The following is a 21539-nucleotide window of genomic DNA, read 5'->3' on the forward strand; positions in this document are numbered from 1 at the left end:
CCGGGGTTCCTCCAGACCCGGCCACTATCCATCCTGGCCCGCTCCCGGGCTCTTCCCTCGGCCCGGGGGAACCAGGCCGGGCCCGGGGGCGTGGCCTCAGCCAATGGGCGTGGCCTGCTGCCGGAAGAGCGGAGCGATTCTGGCTTCCCATTGGCCGAAGCGAGCGGCTGTCCGCCAATGGCCGCCGCCTTGGGGGCGCGGCTGTGGCAGCGCCGGAAGTGACGAATGCTGTGGGGGGGCGAGGTGGGCGCGAGCTCCCGGATGGTCTGCGGCTGCGCCGGCGGCGGAAGATGTGGATTGAGCCATAGAATAAAACAATAGCGCTTAAATAGCAAAATAATAACCCGGCTCGTCCGCCTGAGGCGTGGCCCCCGCTCCCCCCAGGTCTCTGTAAAGCACCGTGTGAGCAAGAGTTGGTTTTATTTTTGTTTTTATTTTTCAATTTTTCTTTCCCGGCCGTGCAGGATGAACGTCGCGCCTGAGGAAGTTAAGGCAGAAAATGGCAAAGCGGAGCCTGGGGAAAAACATTTTTACTGCGAAGTGAGTGTGTGTCTTCGGTGGGTTTTCAGGCGGGGCAGGCAGCGGAAGGCGTGCGGGGACTGGGGAGCTGAGCCAGGCGTGCCGGGCAGAGCTGGGAGCGAGGGGGGCTGTGATGTGGGGAGTGATGTCCCTGGAAGAGCTGCTGCTCTCCGGATTCGGTGAATTCAGGTTGTTCTCGAGCAGTCACGGGTGCGGTGAATGGTTCTTGATTGCAGCCTTTCCAGTCTCTGCTGAGTATTTCTGATCGGCGGTCGCAAAGGCTCATTTATCTCTAAAAGCTGCAACTCCGTGTCAGAAGGCGTTAAATTTGCCATTCCTGTAGTGGTTTTGTAGCACTGAATGTTTTTCTGGCTTATTCAAGTTCCTGCTACAGCGTATCTTGTTATATATATATATATAATAAGACATATATATGTCTTATATATATATATATATATTAATATTTGTACGTCTGTATTGGCTTCTGTTAATTATTGCAATGGTATCTGCGTGTCTGTGGATCTTGATGAAATGCATGTGTCTTCCTCCATTGTTTTTCTGATCCCTTTAACGCAGGTTTGAATGAACAATGAACGGAGTTGCAGATATTTTAGAGCGTAATTTTGCCTCGGTTCCTTTCTAGTCACTGCACGATCGTCCCTTTCTGCTGACTTTCCAGCTTGGAGAACTTGAGAAAACTAAGAATTCAGAAAGTGCTGGTAGCACAGAAGGGGGAGGCTCTTAAAAACTTCTTACCACCTGATTTATTTAAACATGTGTTTAAGTATTGTTTGAACAGGTCTGCATACTATTTCTGGACATTTTAGTGGTAAGCTGTTCTCCTAAAAGTCATGCAAACTGTACTGTTTGAGCCAAAGAGGACCTTGAGAATTACACGATTACACTGTAGGAACAGATGTTTTTCACATTTATGATTCACCAGCGGCAGAATATTTGTAGCATAACTGAAGATGTGCCTTCAATTTTTCTCTTTCAGGTTTGTAAAATTTCCTGTATGTGTGCTATAAGTCTTCAGTCACACTATCGTGGTTCAAAGCACAGAAAGGTAAACTTTTTCCATATTAAATGTATATGCAGATTTAATCATAAATCCGGGACTCTTGCAAATTCACTACTTGATTTCACACGGCTTCAAGTGCTTATCTGACTTATTGGTAGATTTGTAACAATAATTTGCTTGAAATATCCCAAGAAAAAGATGAGGTGAGAATCTCACAACTCTGCTTTGTGCACCATGTAACTTGAAACATCAGCTGTACCTAAAAGTAAATGTGTGCTAATTGTGAAATTAACATTTGAATTACACAGGGGCCACAGGTGGTGAAAGAATTCAGCTTTCTGTTTTTGGATACAGTTGGTAAAAGTACTGTTCTGTCTTCCAGGTCTACATAACTCACCTGTACTTTGAATAAAATGAGCTTTACTTCGATAGTAACTCCAGTTCTGATTTCCCGAAGGAGTCATGTAGACTAAACTATCAAGTCTGACACTTGATAGTTCAGTTTGAAGCATCTTAATAACAGCTCCCTGTTTTAAGCACAAAACAAGCAAAGGCATTAAATAATTAGGCACTGTTCCGTGAGGGTATATTTAGAGATGAGGCTTTTACAAATGCTGTGTGACTGATCCTTTGGCTGTTGCTTGGCTGATGATTGTTTAAAATTCCACCACATCCTCAGTCTGTAAAGGTGAGACATAACTCAGTTGTCTGTACTCCTTTGGTGCCATCAGATTGTATTGTTGTGGCACTGAAGAGCCTGCTCTGATGTTTTCTTAATGACATTTTATTCTTCCTGGAACATTAGAGATAATAACAAACTGCCTTTCTCAAGTGTTGGTGTGCCCTCTTCTTTTTTTTTTTTTTTTTGAAAATGAGGGGCATCTCCCCACCTCTTTGCTACTGAGACATTAATAGTATTGTGTTACCTGTTTGCTGATCACTTTAATAGTATTGATTCTTATTTGAGTCAGTGGCTCTACTTTCTCCAGCCCCCTTTTTTCCCCTCACAAGATTGAGTCTTCTTGTTCCCTGTTGATCGAGTAGAAGTGTACAGTTGTATTTTTCATGTCCTGCCAAACGTTCCTGCTGATGCAAAGAATTGCTTTGCTTTTGTGGTTTCTTTTTTTTGTTTTTTAGCTAACTTTCTTAGCAATCTAAGTATTGCTGGCTTTCCCTTAAAAAGTAGGAAACCCAGCATATATTTTATTAGAAAATCTACATATAGTTTTCCTTCTGTTTCATGTTTGGATGTATGCTGGGACAAGTTTAATTTTTTTTTGTCTTGGCAGATAAATCTGTCAAAGTTGCTTGTGTTAGGGAAGTCTTTGAGCTGATAGCAAGCAAGAGTAGGACAGGTTGAAGACAGGATTTTTGTTACGTGTGAAATCTGGTGTGTGGAGTTGTGGTCAGTCACACAGAAGCACTGCTGTAGGAATAACTCTCCAAGCTCACATTATCATTCTTTTCAGTAATCTTCTGTTTCTTTAAATTATGAAATCTATTGTGTGCTTTGGTGGAAAAAGATGAGAACTCATAGATTGATTTCAGGGTTTTGTACCACTAGGTTTGGAATAACTATAAAAGTCCTGAGCCTGTGTTTATTTTTAATGCAGGGTAGATGTAGATAGTGAATAGCTTTCAGTTGTTCCTTACTGGAGGAGTTTCTGTTCAAAATAATACCAAAGGATGTCCTGACAACATAACAAAATGGAGAGAAGGGAGTAGTTCTTTTCCTAAACCACAGTACTTGCCTGACCAATCTATTAGCCATTTTTTATGACTTCAGTCAGATTGCCTTTTTCCTAACAGTTGCGCATTTGTTTTTAAAATGGCATTGTTAAAGATACTCTGTGCTTGTCTGCCACTAGAAGTTATTTCAAAAATGCAGGAAGAAGTCCTTCATCAGAAGGACAGTCATTAAGAGAACTTGAAGAAACAAATGGAAACACATGCTACATATATAAAATTATTCTCATTTCATTGGCCTGTTTCCCATAGCTATTCAAAGTAAATTTTTTTTTTTTTTTTTTTTTTAATAGCTGCAGTAGTAAAGCTTGGCTGTCTGACAGATTTTTAGGAATACTTCAGTTGAATTTCAGTGTACATGGCTATTATATCTCCTTTTTTTCTGTTTTTCCACCTGGGTAGTTTGGTTCTTCTGGATTTCAAAAAGGTACATAAGATATTTATCTAGGTAGTTTCTGCATAATTATTTCTAGTGCTGTTAGTTCATAAGACCAAACCCTTGTTAAAAAGGTGCTGATGACCAAAAGATTGTGTGGCTGGGATGATCACAGTACAATGCTGTGTCTGTCTTGTGCATTGAATGCTGTGTCACCTGTGTATGGTTGCACAATGATGGGGTTTTGTGGCTTCATTGCAGAACAGGTATTAATGTGAAGGGGAGTTACAAAAAGCAAATTAGCCAAAGTATTCATAGATGTGTGTATAATTCATGGCTCTTAAAATTGGAGTTGGCTGGTATTGGGTACTCTGAAAAACAGGTGAATTTTAGTTTTAGCCATTATGATAAAATGTTTAGAAAACAACATTTATATAAGTTTACTAGTCCTTTTAATTTAAACAGGCCTGTGAGAGTAGTAGAGGATATAATGCATGAAAGATGTGTTTGTTTGGCCCTTTTGGTTTTTTTTCCACAGCTGAGGAAAAAAAAAATCTAGGTTTTTTTGGGACAATGGTCCCCAAATAAAATACACCTGCTGTGTATATACCTGAAATATGATGGTATGTGATATAATTTATTCTGGTTTTGTAAATATGTAATTCTGTAATTTTGTAAATATGTAATTTTATAGCTCAGTTTGCTAGAAAGGAAATCCTAGAGTGGCACATCTCTTTTCATATATTTTGATCAGCCTTTGCAGGTATGCTATCAGCAGAAGAGCTTTGCCTATTTTGTGAACTGTGGAACACAGATGAAGACTGTCCTGGTTCTATCAAAGATTCACTTTTCCTTGCCCTCCCTCCAAATCTGGAGTTAGATAGGTAGAAATGCCTGCCATGTCTCAAAAGGAGAAAAACTTGTTTTCAATACTCTACAGGCTCATTAGAAGCAAGAAGTGTTCAAATCTGTGAAGAGAGCTATTAGTCTTTGTCTTCACCATTTCAGTGTTCTTATTTCTTCTGCCTCTTACCCCGATTGCTGTGCATCACAACCTGTGGTTGAAATATCTGATGTGTAGACAACTTTCTGTCCTTTTTCGTGGCAGTAAAATCAGCCATTGCTGTTTAAATATTTCAGTCAGACATAATTGTGTTGATACTTGGAATCTAACATAACTAGTTACAGGAACATTACCTTGCTGTTGGATTGTTTATATTTGGTCTCAAAAAGCATGCTGTTGCGTTCTGCAGCATATCTTCATGATCCAGAGAAACTTAAATAGTGGAATTTTCCTTTTGAGGGGAAAAAACCAAACAGAAGACAAACAAAACCCCAAAACTTGATTTGCTTATTATGAGCTTGAAGAATTAAATTAAGTAGAATTTCCATGCATATCCTTGTACATCTGATATATTTCAAGATTGTGTATGCTTATGAAAAATTATGTTATGTTCTTGTAATACTTAACTATGCACTATGCACTAACTGTTCTGTTCGATAATCTGTGAACTTGAATTGTGTGGACAATTACTTTATACAGTAGTTCGTACAGATTACAATGTGCACGGAAGGTTTGAACTCTTAAAACCAGTAGTTTTTGAGTTTTGGCTTCTAAAAGTTAGACACTTTGCCAAAAGTTACTCTAACTTTTCACAGGCTTAGCTCAAAAACAGCTGTTGCAATCCCTGAACCAGAACAGAGAATAACTTTCTTACCTAATGTGTGAGAATCTTAATTCTTGATCTAGTAGCAGGGAACATAAGTAAAATGGAACTTTTAGCTTCAGGTGTGAAACTGCATTTCTAATATTAACAAAGGCAGTAACCCAGGTGCAAAGTTGATTGTCTGAATATAGTTAGGAAGAAATTCTCTTTGAGCAGCAGCTCACAGTTGCTAAGTTTTCTGCGCTTGTCTGAAGATCTTGGTATTAGCAGCTGTTTGTTGTAAGACTGGAGAACGAGTAACAAAAGCACTTGGAGCAGCATAACTGCAAGGAACACTGTGTCTGTATTTCTAAGCTTATGAAATCCTGCTGCATTTATACAAAACCATCCACAGCCAGTGGCAATACCAGGACCAAAGTAACTTCCCTTATATTGTAAATGCCATGGAAGTATAGCTACTTGGCTTCTTGACAATTAACTATTGTGTCAGTCTTGCTTCCTATTGAATTTTCACACCTATGTCCAGCATCTCTTTCATGCCACTGAATATTGAAAATACAGCACTTAACTCCATGGACTGCTCTGGACAGACAGCTGCTGTAGTGGTAGAATGATGAAACTTATTGTTCCATTCTTGTAAATGACAAGTTTGTGTTTACTTGACAGAAAATTCTCAAAATGAGTCAGGATTGCTTTGGCTATTAAGTGGGAGTTTAAGTTCTTCTTTTCTTTAGTTTCTGCCAAAAAGCCATCATCTGTTCTGAATTCAGCCAATGAAAGACACTCTTCCTGTTCTTCATGCTATGAATGACCTTTCCTGAGATTCAGCTAGACTTAAGGTTTAACCAAATCCACTCAAAATTGTGGGTGAGCTGGTTTTAGGTAGTTTTTCCCTTTGGGGTGAGATTTTTTTTCCCCTTATTTTTGTTATTTTTTCCTTATTTATTTTGTTGGAACTACACCTTCTGAAAACTTAGGAGCAGTAATCATACTTTAGGTTTTCCTTCAGATGTTTTGTTTCAAGCCATAATCATTTCTTGAAACTATATTAAATAACAGGGCTTTCTTGAAAGTAAGCTTGTGTTAACTGTAAGTACAGTTTTGTCAGTACTTCCAGCTTTTGCAGAAAATTATAAAGGCTCTAATTTTTCCTATTTGACAAAGGAAACTTTGGCCTGTAATGCAATTAATCTGCAAAGGCTTCTCTGGAAGTGCTGGGTTTTTCCTTTGAATGATGCAGCACATTAATTTCTTTTTCTTATTTTATTTTGGGATGACTTGCATCTTCATAATTAAAGCAAGAGAAAGCCCTGAGACGCAAGAATTTCTATAGTAAGTATAATACTTTTTTCTTCCAGCCTCCTAGGATAGATATTGCTTGGGGGTTTACTGTTTTGTTGCTTTTCTAATAGTTCAGGTACTTTCATTTTCTGATTTATATGTCTGTAACTGTGTTTCTCTTTATATGCTGAACATTCTTTTGAGATATCTGTCTAGTGAAATGCTGAGCAAAGAATTGTTTTAGAGTATGAAACCTTAGTTATGCCTTTTCACATACAAATATTTATATATCTGTCTAGTGGCTCGATGTATAGTCAGTGTTTTAGTTTCTCACCTTCCCAGGCTAAACTGTCTCCCACTTGTCTGTCAGCTTGATGCACTGACTGCTGAGCTTCAGGCGGAATGCTGAGAAGCTAAATCAGCAGGCTAACACAGCACTGTTGCAGATGCAGCTCTACCAGTGCTGAAGCGGCTTGGCTGCATGACAGGAATGTTCTGCCTCTCTTTATTGCAGTGGACTTGGAGGAACAAAGATGTACACAAGGTGAATTTGGTTCTTGGGGTGTCTTTTCCCCCAGAAACTGAGAATGTGAATCCAGACTGTCATATGTCAATGAAAGTAAGAGTTGTGGTGAAACATTGAAAATGTGGTGTATACCTATGTCACAGTGGAAATGAAAAGCTTGTTGTAGAGCTTCCTATGACATACAGAAAGCAGAGGCATGAGCAGATGTGGGAATACTGATAAAAATCAATGAGATTATTAAAAACCAAAATGATTATACAGTCAGTCACACAAGAAACAAGCCTTTCACTTCTACTTTATCTTCTTAGCCTGTTCTCCCAGGAAGCAAGGCTTACATCCCACCTTTATCATCTGTTCCCCAGTGTCTTTTGAACCTCTCAGCCTTTTTGAACCAAGTTGATCAAAAGTGCCTGAAAATACATATGCACAGGCAAGAGTGACAGTGTCAGTCCTGTACTGAGGGTAGTACTGCAGGCTGAGCTCACCGCTTTCTGGACCCTAAAGAATCAACACACAAGAGAGGCCTGGGAAAACACTGGTTAGAGGCCCTTTTCTACGACACTGGGCTTCATTAGCTGCTCTCAAGGTTTTCTGCTGCTCAGGGAGTTAGTGCAAGACACATTATTCAAATGTGAGAGAAGAGTTACAAGTTTTTGCCTCGGCAGCCATGACTGCTACATTGTAATGAAGCTCTGACAGAATTTGAAGAGTTGCAAAAACTTTCAAGTCTCCTCAAAGTCCAATGGATTCAAGCGCTGCAGAATTGTATTTATACCTCAGCATCAAGAACAGATTTGTGTGGCTCTGGTCAAGGGCTTTTACTGGAAGACACTTTCTACAGATTCCTTTGAATTTCATGTCAGAAATGATTGTTAAAAGTAATACTCATTCAATGAAGAGATCTTTAAATCTGGTTTTGGAGGAATAATGTATGGTATGCATGTGTGACTTGCATAAGAAGACAGAAGTTGTGGCAGCAAGACTGTGAAAAGAGTGGTGCAGTGCAGGAGCCTGTTGTGAAGACCGAAGGCTTTAGAAAACAGTGCTGTATGTACTACAGTCTTCGTGTTCCATGGAGAATAAAGACTTATTCCATAGGTTAAGAATGTATGCATGCTACAAACAATATCTTTGGAAATGTCATGACTTGGAATCTTTCAACTGGGATGTATCCTGCAGAACAAGAAGTCAAAATATCGGATTATTAAAGTGAAGAATCTAGAAGCTTTGGTAAGCAAGTTACCTGTAACTTCTGGAAGAGTGCCAACATCACAGGGTACCACATGTCAGAAGCATTGCAAGATGTGCTTTTATTCAGAAAGTTCTCTGCCTCGGCAATAATTTTGAAGCAATCAGAAACTTAGTTCCAATAAAAAATTATTAATACTATTGTTGTCTCCTTTATTCTACTCTATCTTTTGCATTCTGCTTCACTGAAGATCAAGAACCTTCACTGAAGATTCTACAAGGCACTGGTAGGGTTTACTTGTCCAAAAAGGCTGAAATTTGGCCTGATTAAATTTATTTGTATGTTTCAGTTGTGCTGCTTTGGGTTTTTTTACAAGTAGAAAAACTTTTTCTTAAGTAGCTTTTCAGAGGTTAGGAAGTGTAATGTAGAATTATGTAGTCAAAATGTACGTAGAAATTCTTGAACTCTCCGCAGGGCTTATTACCAATTATATAAATAATTCTCCTTCAAGTTCCAGCAGATCCAGTCAATTCATTGTGCTCTGTCACTGATACAAAAGAATAAATTATGAATTTGTCTAGCCTTTATTTTTTCTTTTTAAGTAGCTGATTTTGGTTTTTTACTGTTTGTAAACCTATGAAAGAAGCATGAAAAAAATCACTAAATTCAGTAGTAAAGTTTTGTGACTGAACATGGAAAGTACGTATATTCTTAAATTAGAGGCACTGTGTAAAGTATGAATCTAATTTTATTTCAGTATATAGATTGAGATGATTTTGTTATTGTTGCTGGATCTGCAAGCTTGTTCTAATGTTCATGCTATCAAATGTTCCAGTGAGATTGAAATGTGACAGTGTGTTCACAGAGCTGGAGTTCAAAGAACCAGGAAGAAAATATTGTGAAAGTGAAGGATGAGCTTTCTTGGAAATAATTTGGTAGGATACCTGACAAGTATCTGAAATGTACATTGTCTAAAAATGAACAGGTACTTCAGAGGATGAGGCTGGACATATTCAGAATGTTTTACATCAACATCTGCATTTCTTCCTTGCTGCAGAATTAAAAAAAAACTAAAGTCAGTAGGGAGAACCACCTCCCTTGTAAACCAAACACCTGCCATTTATAAACCAAAATTTAAAAAGACGCTGTTTGGGCTCTGAGTGTTTCTAATTGGGATATGCCGTGTATCCTTTCTGAACCCATCAAAAGTTAGTTGCTGATCCAGAAGTGGTGAGTGCATGTAACCTGTGTGACTGTACAATCATGTTGGCTTTGTTAAGTTAGTTAAGTGAGGAAATGCAGCTGATTGCAGATGTTTGTTTTTTGGATGAGTTCCACATCCTGTAAGAAAGGCATCTTTCTTCATCACATTACCATGTGAGTTTCCATATGGCAAAACTGTCCCCAAGCTATTTTTGTGGTAATGACAGAGTTGGATGGGTTTTTTTCCCCTCTTCAGCAGTTCAGAGGAAAGCAACATAATGGAAGATGCGGAAATAGAAGATGCCAAAATTCTAAGACTTTACTAAGAGTTTAAGTCAAAACACACCTGAGTACCTAAATTTCAGTTGTATGATTCTGTTGTACAGTGATATAATTGGACAGATGGAATACTTCTTTCAGCTCTTTTTTAAGGCAGTTGCCCACGTGTTCATAAGGAGCAGAGTGCAATGAACATTGCTTTTTTATTTTTCTTCTTGGGGTCTATTGGCCAAAATAGAAAAGTTTTGAAAGCTTTTTGCTTTGAGTGAGAGGCATTAAATGATGAGGCAATGCCAATGTGCACATAGGCAAACATTTACTCGGCAGTAGCAAAATACAGTGGTTTACTATTCTTAGTAAACTCATGCCTCAGGCAAGAGGCATAATACAGAGTATGAGCCCTATTAAAGCCCTTGATGGGCTGCCTTGCTTTATTGCTGAAATGAATATGGCAGATAGGAGTGGATTAATGCCATTTTTTTTGTACAGCCTGTGGAATTTTTCTTGCATTACAGTATGATGCAGAGGTAGCTTGTTCTGCTCTTACGGCAATACAAATGAAAAGTGTAAAAAGGGATGTATGTTCTTAGCTGCTGGATCTATCTATCTGCATCTGTATCCTTCAAATTAAACCTGTAAATGGCACAATGAGTAAAGAAAGCTTCATTATGGTTGTTCTGTAAAACATGGAGTCAAGGAGAGGAACCCAGTGTGAAAATAAACTGCAGTTATTAAACAACACTGATGACAAGTTCCTCCTCCAGTGAAGGCACAAATGTTGTGGATTCTGCCTTGTGTTCATCAATGATAACCTTACCAGTATCCTGATCAGCATTTCAGCTTAATATTTTAGGAAACTGTTATGTTTTAACATGTCCCTCTATGCTTAGTGTCCATTAAACATGGATAAGGATGTGTTTTTGGGTGCCTAACTACTGCTAAGTCTTCAAAGGAAAAGCCTGGACGTTCTATTCTGACTTACAGACTAGAAGAGAAAATTTTTCAGAAGACATAATAAGAGAAGTATAGGATGGAACACTCTTTCAACAACCTTAATGCTCTTCTCTTGGGGAGTTCTTCGACATGGTGGAATCTGGCGTCTTTGTGTTCTTCCCTTTTGTACTCAAAAGGGAATCTGTGGCATTGAGCTTGGGACATCCTTGTTGATGCTGAGTAGCTGAACTGACAGTTTTGTTTTGAAATTCCCTTTTGTTTTGAAACAGGGCTGTTACATTTCTGGCAGTCATTAGGAATGTTTGTGCATTACAAATCCATATACAGATGTTTCTTTGTTCTCTACCTTTTATATGTTCAGCACTCCGTAATTGAATATTGAAAAGAAGGGTTTTTTGGGAAGTAGTTGGGTTTTTTTATTTGTTTGTTCATGTACATAGTTAGTATTTGGAAAATAGCTCTTACTGAATAAAATAATTAGGTGGAAGAGATTTCCTGAGACTGATTTGGTGATTTCCTGATTGAAGCAGGACTACAGCCAGTGCTGGATCATCACTAGATTGCTGAATCCTTGAACATCTTCACAGACTGAGGCTGTGCTACCTGTGTTTAATTGGTCTGTAGTTGCTTCTCTGCTTGAAGAGGAATTTTTTCCTAATATCTAATCTTTGCACCTGAAGCAACTATTTCTGGCTCCTACTTTTTAATACTTTTGTCACATCCCGCAAGGCTGGATATTTTGTAGCTGCTGTTCAGGTATCCATGCTATTATATCTCCTCTTAGTCCCCTTTAGACAGTGCAGCTCCCAAACCTGTGCTCATAAGTTATTTGCCTTGGGTTGTTTGTTGTGCTAGCCATTTTGCTGGGCTCCCTCTGCTTTCTCTACATCCTCCTTGAACTGAACAAGGATGATAGTATTTTTCCTTGCAAGTCCTGGATAATGGGGGATAAGATATTCTGCAGTGAGATGCCTCAACTATCTCAGTGTTCCCAAGGTCCCGCTCAGCTGAAGCTGTGACATTGGTTGTATCCCCTAAATTACTGTTGCCTGTGAATTTTCTGAGGGTATTTTATGAATATATGAATGCCAGCATTAGTAACCTGGTTGGAGGTGCATCATTGTGGGCCCTGGAATTTGCTCTTCGGGGGATTCTGTTGCTTACTGAACACCAGGAGGCTGCTTTGTTGATTGTTTCCCTTTGAGCCTGGCAAACCAGGTGATTTTCAGCTCATTCAGTCTGGTATGTTTTAGAGAAAATCCTATTTTGGTTTGGTTTTGAGATGCTTAAGAAATATATTATTCATAACATTACAAAGCCATGTGGCTGGTAAGCGTGAATTAAATGTTAGCCTGGAAACCTGCTGTTGCTGAATGGGGGAGAGTCTTCAAGATCAAAACTGCTTTGTTCAACTTCTGTGGGCAGCAATGATCTTTACTTAATGCTTTTTCTAATAAAAAAACCCATTCAGTCTCCCTTTTCTGATAACATCAACTACAACTTGATTTTTAGCTTGACTATATTTGTAATCTCTAACCATGTTAAGGTAGAATATGCTGTGAACTGCTTCTGGTGCAATTCTCTGTAAAATCACTTTGTTCCTAGAAGTAAACTAAATAAAGCACTTTTTCTCATACACCTGTTTGTATCATATAGCATTTGGCTGTGTTGTCTGCACATGCTGGACCTGGAATCTTAACTTGAGCTTCTGACACCAATTGAACAGTTCTGAAATTAAGTAATTGTTGCAGAATGCCTGGGAATCTTCTTGCTACCAGATAATTTGAAGCTTTTAACTGAAAAAGATGCATGACTTTTTTTAAGAAATCAAGGGAGATATCCTTTCCCATACTCCTTCCTTATGTTAATATTGCAGAGTTGTTTCCAAGATGTTTGTAGACTTGATTTGATTTACAGCTCTGACACTTACCTCTTAACTCCCTGTCTTATACAGAAAGAGGAAAAAAAAATAATGCACCATATTGTGTTTGCTGTGACTCTAGAAACCTTTTTCACTTCTAAATTAGGAATTATGTGTGCAAATAATTAATAATTTAACTTTCACTTTTTCCATCAAATGAGTATTAGTATATCAGTTTATTTTAATCTTGAATGCTGTCACTTACAAAATATTGACAAGATCATTAAAGCATGGTGGTTTGTGTGTGTCTATGGATTTGAGGTAGAGAGGGGCAAGGGAGAAATTCTAGCAGGAGTGTAAGTGCACATCTTAATGTTCACTTTGAAGCTGTGAGTGATTAGGAATAGATACAGACCCCTATGTAAAAGATGATGTAGTTTAATGACTATATTAATTGTGTCTGGGATTGTGTTTAGGCTCTGAATATTTAGACCAGAAGCTTTTGTTGAGAGATTTATTGTCAAGCATGATACTGAATAATTAAAATAAGTATCCAGTATGAAAAGCACTTAAAAATCAAGTAAGAATTTAATATTCTGGGTTTCTGTAACATCTGTGTGTTTGGTATTTTGTGTTGATGGGGAAGTGAAAAGGGAGATAGTTTTTTTTTTTAACTTCATTGCTCTATCAAGATGGAAAACTTAGCCTGTATTAAACTGGAAAATGAAGATAACTGTTAAATTTTGTAATATGTTGCAATGATCTATTAATTACTAAAAGCAAATGAGAAGTAATCTGACTGTCAAACTTTTATTCTAGGTTCTTCTGCTCTTATCCAAGTTCCGATGAAGTATCGAGTGCTCAGACGAGGTATCTGAATATAAATGATACCTTTTTCAGATGTAACCTTGAAATCACTGGTTTTATTTCAGTGGTGACTGAAGCAGGTGTTTTGATTATGGTCTAGAAAGAAGCAATGCAAGCTGCCAGACATTTGAACCATTACTTTTCTTTTGTGCACTGGTTAATTTATGTAATAAAAGATCTTAGGAGGATATGAAGGTACAAGTTTTTTTACAGAAAGACTTTAAAACTTGAGATGTAGTTGCTGTCTTCATGATTATCTCTTAATATCATAGTGAACCTAGCTAGCATTTTTTTAATTGGTGAAGTTTTCAATAAAAAAAAATTGCAGCATGCTCAACACACAGTGAAAGTATGACAAACCAAAAGCATATAAACCAAGAGCAGCATGGCTTGTTTGCTATTAAGATGCTACTAAGACAAGAGTATTTAGCTGTGTGTTAGGAAACAAGAAGAAAGTGGCTCTTAACTTTTTTCTGTGTGCATCTTTCCGAAAGATTACGTGCCTTTGTCTGTCAGCTTGGAAGTAACCAGCTCACACTGAGCTGCTGCACAGGCACACAAATGCACACACTTAAGTGTTGATAAGTCTGTCTGTGGAGATGAATTACGTGGCACCAACTTGTTACCTGTTAACTCTGTCACATGCTACTGCTGCATGTCATTTCAGGCAATAAAAATCCCCAACAAAAATATAGAAGGATTTTAAGAGGACTGTGAACTTTTGGTTGGAATGGGACACGTTGTTGTGGTAGGAGGTGTCCCACGAGGTATTTTGTAGCACTGTTAAATTGCAAGAGGTTTTTCATGTAAATGGTGCAACTTAGTGAAGTTTATCCTTGTGTGCAGTTATGGAGTTCAACTTGATGGCAGCACAGGCATATTTCTAATGGAATGAATATTTAAGAATGAATAATGAATTCCCTTTTCTTGTGAAGTTGTGGTTGGGGTTTCTTTAGCCATAACCTGACATCCTAGTGTGAAAGAATACAGTAACAGTTCAGTGTTTGTAGTATTTCTACTTCTTTGCTTCAGTTTGAAGAAACTAGCAGTGTTAATTACTCTTATGTAATTAATTGGTCAGTTTTATGTAATTAGGTAGATAAATTCTAGTTCTTCACTTTTTTTTTGCAGATTAAATAAATGTATTTTAACACTTCAGCATGGTCTTTTATAATGTCCAACATTTGAATATACTTAGTGCCTCTTTGAGATTGTTTTGCAGGTATATTTATCTGAACTGTACTGGTGTTCTAAGCTGAGCAGGAATGCTTTAGAATTGTTTTAGGCAGAGCAAAAAACAGGCTATTAAAACTCAGTGAGGAGCAAGATAGAGCCCTGATTGAAACACTGCTAGTTCAGACTCAGGAATATACCGAATGTGTCTATGCAGCCTTTGGGTATTTGCTGTATTAGTGAAGATTGTGCTCTTTGTTAGCCTTAAGGCAGTATAATTTTTGAACTTCAAACAAGCAGTCCCAGAATGCTGTATGAATATTAGGGTTTTAAGGGGAGGAGAGGAGGTTGGCAGCTTTTCTTTTTTTCATGAGACCTGACACAGTCTGGGACATGAATGTGAACTTGATATCTTTCCTCAGTAAACTGAATTGTGTCAGAAGTCTTGTTTTGCTTATTTGGTTCTTTCCTTGAAGACATTAAATCCTTGTGTATAAAATTGTTATGGAAGACAAAGTGTTGGACTTTTTCTCTGGGGGACTGAGGTCTTGCCTGTTTTCCTTTTGCATATCAGAGTGGGAATGAATTTTGTCACCACTAAAGTCTCTCACTAGAAACTCCTTTTAGATCATAGACATTGTCTAAACTATGTAATGTGTAATATTTCTTTATGTGTGTATTGTTCACTTCAGTGAAGAGAAAATTCACAGGGTATGTGACCTATCTGAAGGATTTTATGAATGATCCCAGAAGAGAAGAACCTCTAATTGGTATGTTTTTTTGTCTTATAAATTGTATGCTTTTGAATTTGTTACCAAATGGCTTTCTTTTGAAATAAAAGGTGGAATTTTAGTTACTGTTTAATTTTCTGTAAATGTATTTAATAAATTACCTATCTCATACAATTTAAATTTTAGTTTATTATAAAGGGGTATTATAAATATAAATTATAAATGGGTATTATAAAGGCCTCCTTAACTGTTAACTTGTTCTGGAAGGAGCCATCTAAGTAAAGAAGCTTTTTCCAGATCACAGAATAGTTGAGGTTGGAAGGGGCCTATGCTGATTTTAATTCCTGCTCAAGTCATAGAGGAAGTTGTTTGGGACCAAGTCTAGATGGCTTTTGAATATCTCCAAGGTGAAAAACTAGTCTCTCAGGGAAATCTGTTCCAGTGCTCAGTCACCCTCTCAGCCAGAGTGTGTTTCCTATTGTTCAGTCAGTATCTTCTGCTTCAGTTGTGCCATTGCCTCTTGTCCTGCCACTAGGCACCACTGAAAACAGATCCCTCTTTGCACCCTCACCTCAAATATTTATACACAGTGATGAGATCCCCTCTGGGCCTTCTCCTCTTCAGGCTGAACAGTTCCAGCTTTCTCAGCTTTTCTCATGGGAGAGATGCTCTAGTACCTTTGTCATTTTCATGGCCATGTCTCTTGTACTGGGCATTCCAGAATTTGACACAGCACTCTAGGAATGGCCCTACTGGTGCTGACTGGAGCCTGCTGTCAGCATTCCTCCTCGTGCAGCCCAGGATACCATCAGCCTTTGATGGCCCATCTTCAGCTTGGTGTCCACTAGGTCTTTTCCTGCCAATGTGCTTCCTGGCTAGCCAGCCCCTAGCATGGTCTGGTGCCTGGGCTTGTTCTTCTCTGGATGCAGGACTTGGCACTTCCCCTTGCTGATCTGCCTGAGTTTCCTGTCAGCCCAGCTCCAGCCACTCAGGGTCTCTGTATGGCAGCACAACCCTGCAGTCTATCAGGCATCCCCTCCCAGTTATATGTCATCATCAGCCTTGCTGAGGTTATGCTCTGCATCATCATCCAGATCATTAATGAAGGTTTTGAGCAGGACAGAACCCAGTACTGACCCCTGGGGTGCACTGCTGCCTTCTGGCCTCCAACTGGACTTTATGTCACTGGTGACTTGTCATCAGCTGTGGTTCTTTGTGGCTTTCCATCTGGTGGGATATACAGATGTTTCTATTTAGTGAGATATTTTTCCTCACTGTCTTTGGCTATCCTTGAAGTAGTGAGATTAATGCTTGCTTTCTAACTGCTAGATTAGGCAACCCTTAGGAGAGAAGCAAGGCTGCTTGTCAGTGACCTTAGTATTCCAAGTGTGTCATGATGGCCTAGTTTCTCTGATGAAAGCCTAAATAGCAAGTTTCCTAGTATTAGCAGAAAATTTCTCTGTTTAGTGCATTGTCTTGTAGTTTCTCCACATAGTAAATTGCTAGGCTTTTTTTATATTAATACTTTACTATAAGCATTTGTAATAGAAAACACTTCAGTTGCAAGAACACTTACAGTTCATTTGGTGATAGTTTATTTTCAGAGTTAAGATTTAGCAGTATGATACTGTAGCAGGTCTGAGATGGAGTTGAATTTCTTCATAGCAGCCTGTATGTTTTGGAATTGTGACAAGCAGTTTTGATCACACCCTAGTGCTTTTTCCTGTTGCTGGGCAGTGCACCTGCATCCAGACTGTTTTGTTACTCTGGGTTCTCAAACCTTGAGTAAGCTGGGGGTGGGCAAGAAACTGGGAGGTGGTACATCCAGGGCAGCTGACCCAAACTGGCACAAAAGATATTCTGTACCACGTAATGTTATGCTCAGTAATCCCAGCTGTGGTAAAGAAAGAAAAAATGGGGGGAACCAGGGTTTGACTTCCAAGGTGGCTGTTCAGGGACTGTGGGTGGGCATTGGTCTGCTTGTGGGGAAGTGATCTATGGGTTTTTGCATGTTGGTTGGTTTGGGGTTTTTTTACCCCTCTTTCCTTAACTTGTTAAACTGTCTTTAAGTCCGTGAGTTTTGTTTCTTTTGTTCTTCCTGTGTTCTCCCCACCCTGCTGAGGGGTGTGCATGTGACTGAGCAAGCAGCTGTGTGGTTCTTGGCCGCTGGCTGGGATCAACCCATCACAAATACAGAGTACTGGAAATTATGACATAAGGAAAACATCTGCAGGATTTGCCCATTTGTTTTAAACTGCCTTTAAATTTATTATATTCAAACTTTTCAGAATAAAACTTTTCATGCTAGGTTAAGAAACCTCAAATTTGAAGATTTCTGAGTACTTTTAAGGGATTGTCTCAGTAATTTCTAGGAAAAATGAAGAAAAATCCAATTTTCATTCTTGTAATTCTTAAGGGTTTATGGAACATTTTCAGACTATGAAAGATTCGGTTTTGTGAAATGATTAATGTCTTTCCTTTTACTTGGATACTGTCCAAATTATGTTTGACTAAGTGTTTTAGATGCAGTTTTTAAATCTAGACATTTGTAGGCATCTCATTCTCATTTTCTTTCTTAGTTTCTTGAAAAAATATCCCAGACAGGAGTAAAGGTGCATGAAATATATTTGGTGGGCTTGGAAATCTGCCATAGATGGTGTATGTCCTTTCAGAATAAGACATTAGAAAGAGATAAATTGAGCTGATGTGAGTAGTAAGTCCAAAGAAGCATTGAAGTGATCCTGAAGGAGTGCCAAATTCTAAAAATTGATTAATTTCGAATTTAATGAGCAGCATTAGAAAGAATGCATTTGTTTTGGTAGTCTGTAGTAAAATAGAGATATTTGTAACTCTTGCTTTTACAGGTTTAGAACACGTGGTTGAAATCCGATTTGAAGGAAGAAGAGAGCCACGTTATGAGTGCAGGCTGTGTGGATGTAATACAGAAGTGGCACCTATGATAGAACATCTTAGTGGATATAAACACAGAAGAGAATACATTGTGAGTAATTTCAGTGCATTTTGATCACAGTTTCTTTATGATACTCCACTTTTATTTTTTTTCCCCTAAATAATTAGATCGTTTGAAGTTTAAACTCTTATATGATAAATTTTCAACACTTTTATATTGACTCTCCCTGGGTCAGACCAGCATGAAGAACTCTGATGCTGTGAGCTATTGAGGCAGTACAGTCCAGGGCTGCCTGTCTATTTCAGCCCCAAAGTCTGTTCCTAAGTGTTTAGATTACTTTTAGGATGAGGTTCCAGAAACAATGTGATTCTTTTTTATTCTCCAACATGTCTATAGCATTGCTGGATTTGGTACAGAGGGTGTTGTTTCCTTTTGGTAGCAAGCTTTGAATGGTATCCATTTTTTATTTTGAAGACTCCTTTAGTAATTCTAAAATTTGATTAGATATGTTGCAGAAAAGAAATTAACTGATAATATTCAAATCAATGTTTATGAGTCTTCTGGAAGCTTGTCCAGAAGGTGAAATGTGTAAATTTTCTAATATTGTGATAAACTTTGATATTAACCTTTTCAAGCTGGTTTTATTTACAGTCTAAAGAATTTCCAGATAAAATGAGGAGAAAGCCATCAGATGCAAAAGAATGCAAAGTCTCATTTCTCAAACGGATAGCAGGAGAGCTAGAGAAAAGCGAAGGATTAAAAATGTATAAGGTAATTGGAAGTAAAGTATCTGTTAATGTGTCTTTTATCAGTTCATTTATATTTGATAGAATAAATTTTAAAAGTACTGCTGTCAAACCTTGTTAAATTTATGTGCATTTCTAGGAAGTGTAGTAGTGAGTTGAACTAAGGCTTACCTTTAGATTGCCCTGAAAAATCTGGGGAAAAGAACAGTAGTATTGAAATTGATCTGAAAAAAGTCAAAGCTTTATATTTTTAAGGTTTTAGGTGTTTTAAATTGAAAATTGTTCAGTCTGAATTCAGTGATTCAGAAATTTTATTACTTTAACTTCAATAATTTTTAATTTTTGCAAGTTAAATTTTCTCAAATGTAAGCAAATTTTCTCTCAAATTTCATTTATATTTACAGGAGTTTTTATCTGTATGTGAGGAATTCAATTTAACTACATTGGCATAAATTAAAGTACTTGTTCTTTTCTTAAAGGCAGTTGCATTAGAGACTGTCATTATGAAATTTTAGTTAGAAGCATTCTGATATGAAACTTTTTCTATTTTTAGATTGAAGGTTACACAAGACCAGCTACCTCATGTAAGTCTGAATTTCTTGAATGTAGTAGATTTGATATAATTGATGTTTGGCTTAATTTGACTTAGTGAACTCAAAGGGTTTGACTGATATAAAACATTTAACTTGTAGTACCACAAAACGTTTTCAGAGATTTTTTGTGATTTTAAAGCAATGAAAGGAGGAAATTACCAGATTTCTTAGGTGTTTTTTAACTTCTTGGTTCCGGAGGTATTTATGATAACTGCAGTAATTTGCTCATCAAGGAAAGTAAAAAAGTGTGGAAAAATGGTGCTAGATGTCTTTCTCAGAATAAGCTGATAAAGTGTCCTCCAACTCATTCCTGCTATCAAAAGACTTACATGCTGAATCACTGGTGAAAGTGGAAGTTTACCAATCTTTAACAAATCCATTGGAACAAACGATGGAAACGAAACCCACAAACATAAACCCAGCATCCTCCCTTGTACAGTATGGCTGAGTTCTTTGTTACTGTAGGTGTGCTGTAGATTCTTAATGATGCCAGTCTGGAGGAATGCCTCCTTGTCAGCCTGAATCCTTGCTTCTTTTTGTTTTTTGTTTTTTTTTGTTTTTTTTTTTTTTGATTGCTCATTGGTGGCCTCTGTGGCTTGTACTTTTTTTGAATGTTGGTCTGCAAAACAAGGTGGCAGTGAATCTTTTTGATCTCAGTGTGTTTTATTAAGAAGAGGGAATGTGACCTGGTAATTAGCTCAGTAATTCTCAGTTCAGAGTAAACTGACATAAGTCAAGTCAGTAGGTTTCTGTACAAGTGGAAGACGTGGTCAAATGTCAATCTGGAACATGAAAAGGAGTGATCCCACCCAGTCCTACAGGATATGAAACTCTAGAAATATGGACAAGAGGGAAACTACCTGCAAAAGCATTGTGCCTTTCAATGTAGAGGTTTTGCTCAGGTTAGGTAATGTCAACATCAAGTGAATTCTTCCCTTCTCCCCCCTTCTCCCCCCTTCTCCCCCCTTCTCCCCCCTTCTCCCCCCTTCTCCCCCCTTCTCCCCCCTTCTCCCCCCTTCTCCCCCCTTCTCCCCCCTTCTCCCCCCTTCTCCCCCCTTCTCCCCCCTTCTCCCCCCTTCTCCCCCCTTCTCCCCCCTTCTCCCCCCTTCTCCCCCCTTCTCCCCCCTTCTCCCCCCTTCTCCCCCCTTCTCCCCCCTTCTCCCCCCTTCTCCCCCCTTCTCCCCCCTTCTCCCCCCTTCTCCCCCCTTCTCCCCCCTTCTCCCCCCTTCTCCCCCCTTCTCCCCCCTTCTCCCCCCTTCTCCCCCCTTCTCCCCCCTTCTCCCCCCTTCTCCCCCCTTCTCCTTATACACTGATAGAGATGAGATGATCAGACATTCCAACCCCCATAACTTCTTATTGGAAACTTAGCCATTGTATTTGCAGCTTTTGTGTTCACTGGTATTTACTCAGAAAAAACCCACATGCAGACCTTGAAACTTTTTTTAATGGAGGAGACAGGCCTACCTCAGTTTATTCCATACAGTCTTGTGTTGGATTCAGCTGCCTGAACACAGGTGCTGCAGGGTACCCTGCAAAGCCTTTAGGGCACAGGTCTCCCACAGACTTATCATCAAGGGTGCCTGTTGGTTTCTAAGATGGCAGTGTGTGCCATCTGCTGCTAAATCCTGCCCTTAATGGAAACGGCAGACACTTCATGGCCATTAACTGTTCTGTTTGTGTAATGTGTCTGTTGCAGTAATACAGTGCAAACCTTGTGATGTTGCTAATAAATCTTTTTTATTTTCTAGCCCCATCGAAGAAGAAAGCAAGGTGAGAGTACTACTCACACAGGAGGATCAAAATCTATTTTTCTGTTGAAAACATGACATATGAGAAAATATTTTTTATTGTCTGTCCACTGTACTTATGCCTCTTCTGTAAATTGTTCCTTTTTGT

The 21539-nt window shown here is 38.6% G+C and overlaps 1 protein-coding gene across 5 annotated transcripts in view; it reads left to right on the forward strand.

Moving 5' to 3' along the window:
- Window positions 1-205: 205 nt before the first annotated feature.
- LOC111925296 (uncharacterized) overlaps window positions 206-21539 on the forward strand; it is a 28307-nt gene continuing 6973 nt past the window's right edge. Inside the window, exons 1-10 of one of the 5 annotated variants that reach the window (XM_086895596.1) lie at window positions 210-243; window positions 465-540; window positions 1517-1585; window positions 6628-6661; window positions 13442-13492; window positions 15355-15432; window positions 18258-18394; window positions 18956-19075; window positions 19604-19634; window positions 21392-21413. In XM_086895596.1, coding sequence (XP_086751722.1) covers window positions 466-540; window positions 1517-1585; window positions 6628-6661; window positions 13442-13492; window positions 15355-15432; window positions 18258-18394; window positions 18956-19075; window positions 19604-19634; window positions 21392-21413 — 617 coding nt within the window. In that variant the 5' untranslated portion in view covers window positions 210-243; window position 465. Of the gene's footprint in view, window positions 541-1516; window positions 1586-6627; window positions 6662-13441; window positions 13493-15354; window positions 15433-18257; window positions 18395-18955; window positions 19076-19603; window positions 19635-21391; window positions 21414-21539 lie in introns of all 5 variants that reach the window. The other 4 variants (XM_086895586.1, XM_086895611.1, XM_086895616.1 and 1 more) reach the window with 4 other exon arrangements.

The sequence above is a fragment of the Cyanistes caeruleus genome, chromosome 1 (assembly GCF_971803275.1).
Source record: "Cyanistes caeruleus chromosome 1, bCyaCae1.hap1.1, whole genome shotgun sequence".
Classification (NCBI taxonomy): domain Eukaryota; kingdom Metazoa; phylum Chordata; class Aves; order Passeriformes; family Paridae; genus Cyanistes; species Cyanistes caeruleus.